The sequence below is a fragment of the Littorina saxatilis genome, linkage group LG3, assembly GCF_037325665.1.
Source record: "Littorina saxatilis isolate snail1 linkage group LG3, US_GU_Lsax_2.0, whole genome shotgun sequence".
Classification (NCBI taxonomy): domain Eukaryota; kingdom Metazoa; phylum Mollusca; class Gastropoda; order Littorinimorpha; family Littorinidae; genus Littorina; species Littorina saxatilis.
The window spans coordinates 17,995,037-18,008,523 of record NC_090247.1 but is presented as its reverse complement, the minus strand read 5'-3'; the positions used below and the strand labels follow the sequence as shown (position 1 = coordinate 18,008,523).

At 44.7% G+C, this 13,487-nt stretch overlaps 1 protein-coding gene and 1 long non-coding RNA gene across 2 annotated transcripts in view; one reads left to right on the top strand and one right to left on the bottom strand.

Moving 5' to 3' along the window:
• Positions 1-13,487, top strand: part of LOC138961794 (uncharacterized) — a 457,147-nt gene that overhangs the window by 129,334 nt on the left and 314,326 nt on the right. The gene's annotated exons all lie outside the window — the stretch shown is intronic.
• Positions 7,891-10,933, bottom strand: LOC138961773 (piggyBac transposable element-derived protein 4-like). The gene is made up of 2 exons (XM_070333445.1): positions 9,831-10,933; positions 7,891-9,430 (listed from the first exon to the last, which is right to left on the bottom strand). The coding sequence occupies exons 1-2, from the start codon at positions 10,705-10,707 to the stop codon at positions 8,469-8,471; spliced, it is 1,839 nt and encodes a 612-aa protein (XP_070189546.1). The 5' UTR covers positions 10,708-10,933; the 3' UTR covers positions 7,891-8,468.

Below are 13,487 nucleotides of genomic sequence, written 5' to 3'. Positions count from 1 at the left end.
GTCTTGCTGCGTTGCGTTGCGTTCAGTTTCATTCTGTGAGTTCGACAGCTACTTGACTAAATGTTGTATTTTCGCCTTACGCGACTTGTTAATTTTGGATTCGCTAATAAAAGCTTTTTGCTTGAGTACGGATCTTGTATGTTAGATACTATATATATGTCACGATGCTAAAATTGAATACAGTTTTGTTTAAACTAACTGCCTAAGGCCTAAAAAGAAAATAGGTGTGGTTACGGTAACCCGACCTACCCTATTTTTAGGGGCCGACCCTATAACTTTTTATTACATTTGTCAAAAAAAAAAAAAAAAAAAAAAAAAAACGAGTGCAGAAAACGCAATGAAAGCGAAATCGCCCGAGTCGCACACTTATTTCCCTGTCAAGTATGTTTAATTTGTACACATTAGAAAAAAAAGTTAAAAAAAAAAAAGTGATTGCCTACCTTCCTACCCTATTTTTTGGGGCTATGTTACCGTAACCACACCTATTTCTTTTTTGGCCTAACATTTATTCCAAAGAGTATATTTTTCTCTTCTTTAAAAAATGTTTTCCTTGTAAATATATAGACTATCCCCAGGCTAGCCATTGATACCACATATGATTCGCTGCAGAAATGTTTTTGGCGAAAGTGTTGTTTTGTTTGTATTCAGTAATCTTGAATGGTTAGGACACGCTTCGAACAGTGTACTGCAGGAAAGTGTTTGCGGAAAAAAACACCCAAAAAACCGCAAACATATATTAAAACAAACATTGATAAGTTGCATAATTACACAGTTTAATTAAATGAAAAAAAATCATCGTCAGTATCATTGTTATCAGCAGCAAAACCAGACGGGCGCTGTGGCGGGGTGGTAAGACGTCGGCCTCTTAATCGGAAGGTCGAGGGTTCGAATCCCGGTCGCGGCCGCCTGGTGGGTTAAGTGTGGAGATTTTTCCGATCTCACAGGTCAACTTATGTGCAGACCTGCTAGTGGCTTATCCCCCTTCGTGTGTACACGCAAGCACAAGACCAAGTGCGCACGAAAAAGATCCTGTAATCCATGTCAGAGTTCGGTGGGTTATAGAAACACGAAAATACCCAGCATGCTTCCTCCGAAAGCGGCGTATGGCTGCCTAAATGGCGGGGTAAAAACGGTCATACAGGTAAAATGTACGAGGGAGTTTCAGCCCACGAACGCAGAAGAAGAAGAAGAAGCAGCAAAACCAGCAAATACCAAAAAAAGAAACAGTAGCAACAACAACAACGACAAAAACAATATGATTTTGGACTAACGTAAATAAAGGAACAACGCAAATGTGTTGATATTTGTTTAGCCACAACATTTCCCATCCTTTTTTTTAAAGGACTTGAAAGCATAATTATTAGCATTTCTTCCAGTCCAGAAGTTCAAAACCAAGACTGCATCATCAGCAGTACAAGATTCAAATAATTGTACGGATGAAGTGTTTCCACAGAATCTCTGTTTGCTACCAGAAGATCTGAAAACCAAACGTATGGGTCTTAAATGTTTTGTGGATTGTTTGATTGAATATTTGTATGATTGGTTTGTTGGTTGATTGATCATTTGACTGGTTCCAAAGAAAGGGCATGGACAGGAACGTCGAGGATAACATCATTGGCTGAAGCAGCAGCAGCAGCAGCAGCAGTAGAAGCAGTAGCAGAAGTAGAAACAGCAGCAACGAAATCATCATCATCATCATCATCATCATCATCATCATCATCATCATCATCATCGTCGTCGTCGTCGTCGTCGTCGTCATCATCACAACCACCGCCAACAACACCATCACCACCACCACCACCACCTCCACCAACAACAGCAACAACAGCATGATCCCAGGGTGGTGTGTGCAGGGTGTGTTTTCGCTGTTAATCCCGCTGCGCGTCGCGTTGACCCAGCACCCCCGGCTTCAGAAAAGGGCGGGGACGTAGCTCAGTTGGTAGCGCGCTGGCTTTGTAGCCAGTTGGTCGCTATCAGCGTGGGTTCGATGAGAGATTTATTTCTCGGAGTCAACTTTGTGCAGACTCTCTTCGGTGTCCGAACACCCCCGTGTACACACATGCGCACGAAAAAGATCCCACGTTCACAGCGAAAGTCTCAGGGCATGGATAACACGAAGACACGCATGCATCATCTATCGTCTCTGATTATCATGATCGTATTTCGATACTTTGACGAGACAAACCCAATGCTGGTGTGTCGAAGAAGACAGCCACAGAGGGCTTGTTCGAATCAAAGTATCACACCATATCTTCAGCGTACTACCTATACCTGTCCCAATATAGACCAGTTGGTCTAAGAGGACGTTAAACCCTAATAGTCAGTCAGTCCTCAGAAAAAGGCACAGTGTCCGTGTTGGGGGGGGGGGGGGGACGCACTGTCTTTAAACACCGCCTCTCTACTGCTGACTTCAGCCTCCCCTTGGAACGGGGGAAGGGGAGGGTTTAGGGGGGGGGGGGGGGGTAGGGACAAGATAGCCCCTCCTCATCCCCAACTCCAGGCCTCCTCGTTCCTCCCTTCTCCCTCCTCCCTCCTCCCTTCTCCCATCCCCAAGGCGTTGCTGATGGAAGGTCCTCTTTTGCTGCTCATCCCAGGACCATATCCATGCACCCTTGAGAGCAACGCGAAGGTTCTATCTCAGTTTTAGCTATCTCTACTTGCCACTAGTGTTGGCCTATGGAAGGAGTCTTTGCGCTGGTCGTTGGATTGACAGAAGGAGAATGAATTGAGACGGATATATTTTTGTTGCTACAAGGTTCCCCCAACGATCTAAGATTCTGCCTGTACACCTCAGGGCCAGCTAAACACTCATATAGGAATGACTAACAAATTCAAACTCAGTTTAAGTTGTCAGTTGATGCTGGTAACATGGGGCGTATCAAATAGGTCACTGCGCTTGTCTCAGGAGGGGAGAAAAATGAGGCCGTCACAGTGCCGCCTCAACTTGTGGTTAAAAACCGGATATGACGTCATGCAAGACATTTATAAAAAGAAAAAGAAAAAAAAGAATAAGAGCAAGAGGACACAATCTTGTGGGAAGATCCTCTTTTGCTACTTCAAGGTTCCCGAAATTTGAGCTCAGCCTGTTCACCGATAGTCGTGAGGTCCCTCACACCCTTCAGAACAACGCACAGATTGAACCTCCTGAATTGCCTGTCTATGTGAAGCCTCTACAAGGCACGCCATCCATAGCTCGGCGCTGGTCGCACGTGTGTCACGGTGTGAACAAGGCAGAGCAACAACAAGAGGAGACAAGAGGTATGGAGGGCACCGTTGTTGCTTCTGCAAAGTCCCTCCAACTATATAGGACTGGCTCGATACAAAGCATAGATACAATCTCAGTTGGAGCAGACTGTACTGGAACAACTCCTAAAAGGTGAGCCGACTAACTCTGCGCTTGTCTCATGTGTGAGCAAGGGAGAACGACATGAGACGGACAGAGATTTGGGAGGACCCATTTTGCTGCTACAAGTTCTTCCCAAACCTTGGGCTCTGTCGCTCACCTCAGAACCACGGGACAGGGAGGGGGGGGGGGGGGAGGGGACACAAGGGGGGCCTTGGGGGTGGGGGTGACAGGGACATGGGAGGGTCCCCCTCGTGCTGATACAAGGTTCCCCCTGTGCTAGGGCTGGACGGCAAACAAGCCCCGCTAGCGCTCGCGCACCCAGCCCAGCAAACAGGCCACCGCGCGTTCAAATTTGGAGAGGAAGATGGAAGGATATAAGAGCTAAACAATTGAGGACAGATCTGCGGCGTGGCGATTTGCTCCAATCCCTTTGATCTTGCCGACACACACAGGAGGTGACTGGCTACAAGTGGGCCGGACCCAACCGTCACCAGCCCCCCACATGCCCCCCTAACCTCCTCCTTTCCCCCCACCCCAGAGATGGTCACACTGGCCTCTCTCTTTTCGCGGCGTGTTTGAACAGAAGATGGCGGTAAACGTTGGGGACCGACCCGGCGAGGGCCTAAACTGTCTCTGTCACCAAAGAGCAAGTAGCGTGACCTTTGTCCGGAGTCCGGGGCGCAAGAACAGCGGCAGGGAGCACTGGGGGGGGGGGGGGGGGGCGAGTCCCCCTGCCCCCCTCCCCCTTTGAGGACACATGCACACCTGACTCGGGGGCCGCACACGTGATTGTGAGTTCCAGTGTTTGGCTACAGGCAGGGTTGGCTTTGTCGTCCCGTGTAGGTGCAGACACACCTGGCTTTCAAAGTCTGAACCCGCGACTGATTTTTCGTTAGAAATGCATATTAAAGACTGTCCTTGAGCCCAAAGTCGACTTTGTGAAGAGTCCACGAAGTTTTGTGTGTGCGATTTTTTTGTAACCAAAAACTCAGTGTTAAAGCTTTGAGCTGCCAGCTTCGTTAAAGCAGATTTCACGAAGTCGACATCGCTCAATTAATTTTAAGCTTCACAGGCCCAACTTACTAGGACTTCGATCTTCAACGCCCACAAGTCTCAATTCAAAAATGTTAGCAGTGCGCAGAGACTACGGTGATACTTTGGGTCTTTGAGGAACAATCATACCTGACCCAAGCTCTATCTCTCGCCCAAACACCTAATTTCCGTTCCAACACTTAGGGCTAAGATACATGCTTTTAAAAAACCCCACAAACATACCATCAAACAGAGACAAACACAATTTTGGGTAACCATATTTTTGCGAAGACACTCCTGACTTCGACTCCTACCGCATAACTGATTCTGATCGCGCAAGGACCGATAACTCTAGACAAACATCATTAGGGAGAGACATACGCAATTTAAAATGGCATAGCTTTGTTCGTTAGCATTTATTGAACCATGGTCATTAACACGGCTGGACGCTGTGGCTTTTAAACACATATCTTGGCAACAGAATGTCAAGAAGACCTTCTGTCCAGCAGACCATTTGTCCGGAGTATGGCGTCCTCCGCATTGCCCGACCCAACGGTTTCGTCTTCGACTCGGTGTATTATATATGTCTCGTCAAAATATCCGGCCCTATGGCAACGCGTGAAAACACGATAGCTGTTATTCCAGCAGATCTGAGGCCAACATCGTCCAACTTCGTCCCAATGAACTGTTGTTTATTATACCTTTTTGCTGCAACCCTCTTAGACTTGGTGGAAATCAGCATCGCCAGAATCATAGTCTTCTACTGTGACGCAGAAGGACATAGGGGAAGATCGCCTAATATGGACCACTTTTTTTGTTTCATGCGGATAACTTGTTTGTTTTCAGTATTTTAACTTAGGGAGTGGGGGGAGGGGGGGGGGGGGGGGGGGGGGGGCTGGTGGTTGTAGGGTTGGGGGGCGCAAAGTTGGCTTGGATCACAATCTTGCAGTCTATTCCACGTCGGCGTCTATTTACCCAAAACATAGGGGATCCGAACAAGAACCTATTATTCACTGTAGAACTAACATCACGGTGACACGTATAAACATTGCATTTGCCGCTGCAACCACTGACTTGGTTATCATTGAGTCTTATCATCAAAGCTTAAAAGAAAAAAAAAAGAAAAAAAAGGAGGAGCGACTGAGAGTGGGAGGGGGGAGAAGGGGGGGGGGGTCGGAGGGGGGGGGGGGGTGGGTATGTGGGGAAAGGGGTGGTGGGCAACAATCTATAACAACAACTGAACAACTGAACAAACTTTCGCAGCATGGAAACACCAAGGCGATAAAACCGAGCAACTCAAACCCACCTTGCCTCCTTGAGCGAGAGAGACACAAAAATACACGATATGGGCAAACACTTTAATCTGATTCAAAACGCTACGTAACCGCGACGCGCCAAAATGTAATCTGTTAAAAATAGCGTCGCAAAGCAGGCGCAAACAGCTACCAGGGAGGGGTAGTGTTTTAGAGACGGAGGGGGGATAGTTGGAGCATCTACCGAGTTGTGTAGTCAAACCCAGACAATGTATACTCGGCTTTGCCCTCTCGCCATTTCTCGCGTGTTCTCGCTCCGCCATTCCACAAGGGAGCTAACTCCCACGGACTGGGCTGATGGATATGACGAAGTCAGGCAGGTGGGAAAACTGGGCTTGCAAGCGATCAGCCTCGCTTTGGGAGGTGGGAGGTAGGATTTGTTGTGGGGATGCAAGGAGTAGGGTTGGGCCGGGGGTAGGGGGTGGGTTGAAATCTATTGGCCGCTTTACGTCAAGGAGAGAGAGAAAGAGAGAGAGAGAGAGAGAAAGAGAGAGAGAGAGAGAGAGAGAGAGAGAGAGAGAGAAAGAGAGAGTGAGTGGACAGAAAGAGAGAGGAGAGAGAAAGTGAGAGAGACATGTACAGACAGACAGACAGAAACAGAAACAGGGACTGAGAGAGAGAGAGAGAGAGAGAGAGAGAGAGAGAGAGAGAGAGAGAGAGAGAGAGAGAGAGAGAGAGAGAGAGAGAGAGAGAGAGAGAGAGAGAGAGAGAGAGAGAGAGAGGGGGAAAGAAAACTACTAGGTAGATAACATATAGAACACAGAAACACAGAGAAAAAAGAGCTTGAAAAAACAAAGAGCAAACACAGTACCAAAAAACAAAAAAAACTTAGATAAACACACTTGCAAACAAACAAACACACAAATAAACAAATAAACAAACAAGCAAGCAAACAAGAAAGCAAACAAACAAACAAACCAACAAACAAAACCAACCAACCAACCAACCAACCAACAAACAAACAAACAAACAACAAACTCAATTCACACTCAAGAATTAAAGAACGAAAGACAGACAGAAATAAAGACAACAAGTCGCGTAAGGCGAAAATACAATATTTAGTCAAGTAGCTGTCGAACTCACAGAATGAAACTGAACGCAACGCAACGCAGCAAGACCGTATACTCGTAGCATCGTCACTCCACCGCCCGTGGCAAAGGCAGTGCCCGTGGAATTGACAAGAAGAGCGGGGTATTCGTTGCGCTGAGAAGGATAGCACGCTTTTCTGTACCTCTCTTCGTTTTAACTTTCTGACTGAGCGTGTTTTTAATCCAAACATATCATATCTATATATTTTTGGAATCAGGAACCGACAAGGAATAAGATGAAAGTGTTTTTAAATTGATTTCAAAAAAAAAATTTTGATAATAATTTTTATATATTTAATTTTCAGAGCTTGTTTTTAATCCGAATATAACATATTTATATGTTTTTGGAATCAGCAAATGATGGAGAATAAGATAAACGTAAATTTGGATCGTTTTATAAATTTTTCTTTTTCTTTACAATTTTCCGATTTTTAATGACCAAAGTCATCAATTAATTTTTAAGCCACCAAGCTGAAATGCAATACCGAAGTCCGGGCTTCGTCGAAGATTACTTGACCAAAATTTCAACCACTTTGGTTGAAAAATGAGGGCGTGACAGTGCCGCTTCAACTTTCACGAAAAGCCGGATATGACGTCATCAAAGACATTTATCAAAAAAATGAAAAAACGTTCGGGGATTTCATACCCAGGAACTCTCATGTCAAATTTCATAAAGATCGGTCCAGTAGTTTAGTCTGAATCGCTCTACACACACACACACACACACACACACGCACACACGGACACACACACACACACACGCACATACACCACGACCCTCGTTTCGATTCCCCCTCGATGTTAAAATATTTAGTCAAAACTTGACTAAATGTAAAAACTAACAAACAAAGAAAAAAGACAAAAATAAAAAATAAAAAATAAACGAACAATCACACAAAAGAAAAGAATAGATTGATTTTTAAAGTGTAACTTTAAAAGTTAACATGTATTTATGTATGAGTTAAATCGCATTCCTTATTGCTTTTCTTGCTTTCTCCTGTTCAGCTGGGGTGTTTGCAAAAGCAAGTCTATAAATAACGGACATCTGCAGCACCAGCGTCGATAGTTTGATTCTATTTTGTTGTTAATTTTCTGAAAAGTATTTACACGAAACATTAACCCTTTGCCTCCCGCATTCTGAGAGCCTGTTGCTTATCTATTTCCCAGTGCAAGGGGAGTAACTCCGTACAAGGCACCCGGTTACCAACTTTAAAAAATCATATAAAAATAACTACTGTTCACATTTTAATGTAGTTTGGATCTAAAAATTGCTGAAAGATTTAACTTCTTTAAAATGAAACACCAGGAGAGTTTTACCTTAATCCACAGCTTGAAAAAAAAATGATAAAGTTGACTGATGCAAAAAATCCACGTTTTCAGAATATATTCTAGTCCCCTTCTCTTGCTTTTTTAGGCACAAAAATGTTCCAAGTGGCAAAACTGTAAATTATACACAACTGCTAGTCAGTCAGCAACATCATTTGATAAAAATAACAGTTATTATAATGGTGCTAGGTGTTTTTTCAGGACCAGTTTGTATTACGTTACACAATGCTCATTTCGAAAGTATCAGTGATATGACATTCTGTTATTAGAGTTAATAAAAACTATACAAAACTTTGCGTTGTTGGCTTGCTAATTTTGTCAGTCACTAAAATTAACAGAAGATGCACATAAGAGACAAAGTAGTTAGTGGATGGACTGAGCCAGGTGCTGGTGGAACTCTGCGAAACATTCTCCTTTGCACAAGTGAAGATCGCAGATGACACACCCAAAGACAGTTTCTACACCATGGCCCCTAGGGGTGCGCACCTTCTTCTTTTCACACATCTTGCAGTTTTTCTTCCTGCCAGGAAGACGGACAATCTTGTGGGTCAGGGGACTACTATCTATTACTCCTGCTTGAGCTATGGCCTGGGCGGCTGCTCTCTTCCGCGAAACGTTGCCTTTACACAAAGCTCGCAGCACTTGTAGACGAAAGTCAAGGTGCCTTAGCCCCTTTTTGGATTGTGCTGGCCTGTGGGTCTCCTTCCAGATCACAAAAGCGTTGACCATTGCTGTCTGCATCAGCCACCAGCATATGTAGCGCCACCAGCGGACAGAGGGTCGCCCCACAGGGTAGTAGGAGTGGTACTGGTCTGCTAGGTCGACGCCTCCCATGCTGCCATTGTAGACCAGCACAGGCTCAGGAACTGACACCTCCTTCCTCCCCCCTGGTGCTCTCCTCTCATGCTTCCCCATAGCAGACTGAGCATTGGTTGAAAGAACAGCAACCGGCCTCTTATCCTTCCACAAAGTCGCCACCATGTTGCCGTCCTGGCGGAAGTGAATGTCACCCGGTTTCATTTTCTTGGCAACAGCTGAAGACAGCTCCTTTGGCCAGCCTTGTCTATTCAGCCTAATAGTGGAACACATAGATGTACCTGCCTTCTCCAGGTCCTGACCCAACCTGACAGAGGAGAAGTAATTGTCAAAGAAGATGTGGTGGCCAGCATTCAGGAACCGGGACGCCAGCGTCATCACCACATGGTGGCCAAGCCCGTTAGGTATGGGGACTGTGGCCCGCCCCTGGTAGATGTCAAACTCCAGCATGTATCCATTACGGGGGTCGGCAGCACACCACACTTTGATGCCCCATGGATTGGGTTTGCCTGAAACAGCAGTCATAAATGTATTTATTCTACACGTAAGAACAATCTGACGACATAATTGCAGGGTCCACCTGAACGACAACAGCAAGGCTGTACTCGGGTGAAGACAGGCTGCGATTCTCTGTTCAAAGTTCATCTTATATGCACCTTTGTAGGCTTGTGTGAATAATAAAAAAAAACTGCATGTGTGTGTGTGTGTGTGTGTGTATGTATGTTTATGTCTGCGCACAAGTGTACATGGGTAACCGTGTACATGCATGCAAATTGTGTGCGTGTTTGTCCGTCCATGACATTTATGTATATATTTATTACAATCTATTTATTACAATATAATACATCATACATTCGGCTATATATATATTATTCTTTTTTTTTAGTAAAAGAGAAAATAATATCTTACCTTTGATATACTGCTTGAAAGTAAGACGCCCATTGAACTTGATCATGGCTTCATCGATTGAAATGTCACGGCCTGGGTTGTAGTGGGCGCGGCTGTTGTTTGTCACCATGTCAAGCAGTGGCCGAACTTTGAATAAAGCATCATGGCCTGGCTGTCCCTTGGGCACAGCTTTGCTGTTGTCGTTCAGGTGGAAGTATTGTGATAACTTCTGGAATCTGTTTCTGCTCATGACATCAGCGATGGCTGGAACACGCAGGAGAGGATCACTTGACCAATACATCGCGGTGTCGGGCATGCGATGAATGCCGAACATGTACTGAATGAATATAAATAATTTCATCTCAGAGCCAGTAGTGGGTGTCCAATTCTTGTCTGCACCTTTCTGTGCCTGTTTCTGAGCAGCATAAAGGTTGGTCTGGGTGGCAATGTCCTCCCAGAAAGGTTCAGGAATAAGCAGACTGAAGTAGTCATACTCCGCTGCATCAGGTGGCAAATCATGCTGGGGACCGACAGGTGTCACACCAACATCGAACTTTTTTGGCTGGACAGGAGTAGTTCTATCACTCCACCTTGTTGTCAGTTCATTACGATTCTGTTTTGACAGCCGTTTTTTTTTTCGACGAGGATTTGGAGCAGCAAGAACAGGTAAAATCATATCACTGTCACCACTATCACCATGGTTATCACTATCACGATCACTGTCACTCGATTCAAATTCCCTCAGAAGCTGTTCATCGTTCACAACAACATCTAGGTCAATGTCACTTTCGTCCTTCTTGTTAATTTCGTCCAAAGAAAACCCCTCAAAACCACCTTCATCACTATCACTCTCGCCCATGATGGCACGCCAGAAGTCGCCATTGCTAAGATTCTCCATTTTGGCCACACAAAAAATTGACAAACTTTAAAAAATCACAGAGATCGAACCACTTTCAGCTTTGCCATGCAGTTTTCACAGGAAAACACCTTACTTCCTCCGGAAACGGAAGTGCGCATTAGCGGTATTGAATGATGGGATAGGTCAAAGCGAAACCGAAAGTAAGCGACCTAGTGTTTAGCGGCCGCTATCGGGCGTTACGGGAACTATAAAAGGCTCATTTTGCGGGCGCTAGCGGGCGCTGCTAATGTGAAAATTTGTGGTGATTGAATTATTGTGTGTCGTGACTTGTGCGTTATTTTACTGTTTAAAAAAAAAAAATGATACTTTCAGTTGTTTAGTCAATATGTGAAGCAAGAACATTATTCCACCATCTAACTGGCCTGTCCGTATCATTTTCCTTCGCATTATTTTTCTCCTTATGTCCATACGCCCCCCCCCCCCTCCCCACCCCGACTCACAACCATCATCCAATTTTAACATGCAACCCCCCCCCCTCCCTCGTTTTTCAGCAGTGATAATTGTGTTTTGTGTGTGGTTCTGCAAAAGCAAAAGTGACAAGAGAGAACCTGAGAATGGCATATGACACGTTCGTTCTGTTTTGTTTTATTTTGCAATAGTTTGTGGTTAGGTAATTCGATAGCGGACACGAGAAACGACAGCGTAGAGGAAGAAGCTCATCAGTTTCCAAGTAAACTATCAGTGTCAAGTCCAATTAGAAGGAGAATTGAAAGAAAACAGACACACTTACAAATGAATATGACATCTTGCCCATATAAGAGCTCAGTCGTGTCCCTTTGCGAACAAAAAGATGACAAAGACCTTTGTCTGAAAGCTACGGATCTCGTTCAGTCTACATTATGCTGTATACGTTTGTTAAAACAAATATCATCGGAGTTCGACACACTTGACAGTTAAAATGTCAAACTTTTCTTACCACCTAAACCCTCTCCTATAAAAAGAAGAAGCAAATACAAAGTCAAAGGTCACTTTTTAAAGAAACAATCTTGTCCAGCTTAATTTGCAGATAACTCTATATATTCGTACCTTTCAAGTGTGTTCCTTGTAACAGTTCCTTTTTTGTGTGTGCACTGAAATTTCGCATGTTATATCTTAGCAGCAAAGGCCTCCAGAATATTGTTGAGTTTTTTTGGGGGGGTCTCAATATATATATGTTTTTTACTCAACGGCAAAAGATAGTACACAGATTTGAATTTTGTGACACAGGCGTAATATCAAACGCAAGGGATAATTCTTGGTTTTAATACACTTCACAGGGGCCATTTTACTGCGGATTGTACAAGAATGTAGTAATCTAAGCCGGAATGGCGTGACGGTTTACACTGATATGCATTTTGTGATTTTTTCGGCATAGGAACCTTCGTCGACTAATCAGAAATGTAAAACATTAATTGTGAGAATTTACAAAGATGGGGAAATGAAAACAAAAGTACATGTATCAACGGGTCTGATAAGCGTGACGTCACACGCGAATGAATTGGGCATTTTGGCGGGAAAAATCAATCCAACTTTTGATAGGACAACTTTTGTTAGTATCATAATACATTTTCGTAGGTAACGAGTATGGAGTGACTAGTGAGGGATGTGTCACCACACGAGAAGGATCACCAGTGATGAAGCAGTCCTCGCTGGTGACTGGCCTATACTGTCACGTGGAAAAGTTTGACTCAATGAAAGCAAGAGTATTCACTCTGTCACAACCCATATAAACCCGACAGAGTTATTTCCAGGAATTTGATCGTTCATTGAGCACGAACGCCGGCAAATCGTCGTGGTGTTACTGCAGTTTTGCGTCTTCGCTTGCCGGATTTGTTTGTATTGGACTTAGGAAACAAAATGAACTCTTCTTAGTCAATAAAGACAAGAACAAGAATAAAAGAAAGATAATCAAATACGACAGTTATTAGAATTTGGTATTTCACCCTCTGCAACTTTGCCCCTCTCCCTATCCTCTCACATACTTCCAACTGCTGTACGCTCAGCCTCTCCCTAAAGAACTATCCATTTCAACTTTTACCCATTCCAGGTCACGATGACCTGACCTTCGCCTTGTGACTTGACAAGAAGAACAGAGTGCACGTGAGTCGGGTGGTCAGCCGACAGACAGACAGACAGTGCGTGACAGCGCTACAAGGCGAGTTCCCCCCCATCAATCATCACTATCATTAGTGCCGACTCGTCCTTTCTCGCACCTCTAGGCCTCTCTCACCCCTCTTCCTCTCCCTTCAAAATCCTCCCGATCTCACTTCTCTCTCTATCTCTGTCTCTGTCTCTGATTTTATTCTCTCTCTCTCTCTCTCTCTCTCTCTCTCTCTCTCTCTGCGATTCGTATCTTCTCAGCTATTTTTTGTTGAAGACTCGGTAATCTTGTCCCGTTATCCTCTCTGCTTCCTCCTCCACTCTTTTCTGTCTGACCGCTACCCCCCCCCCCCCCCCCCCGCCCGTTATGGACGACTCTTCCATCTTTGCATTTTACTGTCTCACGCCCCCCCCCCCCCCCCCCTCCTCCATAGTATTCTCTATTCACTGTGGACGAATTTCGTTTCTAACACCTTTACCTCTATCCCAAATCTCAGTCCTTGTCTTTTCCCCACCATGATGGCAGAAATGCCTTTCCGGTACCTGCATTACAATACGAATTGAAGGGGGAGGAAGGGCTTGACGGTGTGTGTGTGTGTGTGTGTATGTGTGTGTGTGTGTGTGTGTGTGTGTATGTGGGGTTGAAGGGAAGATACAATATGATCTAATATACCCTGCAG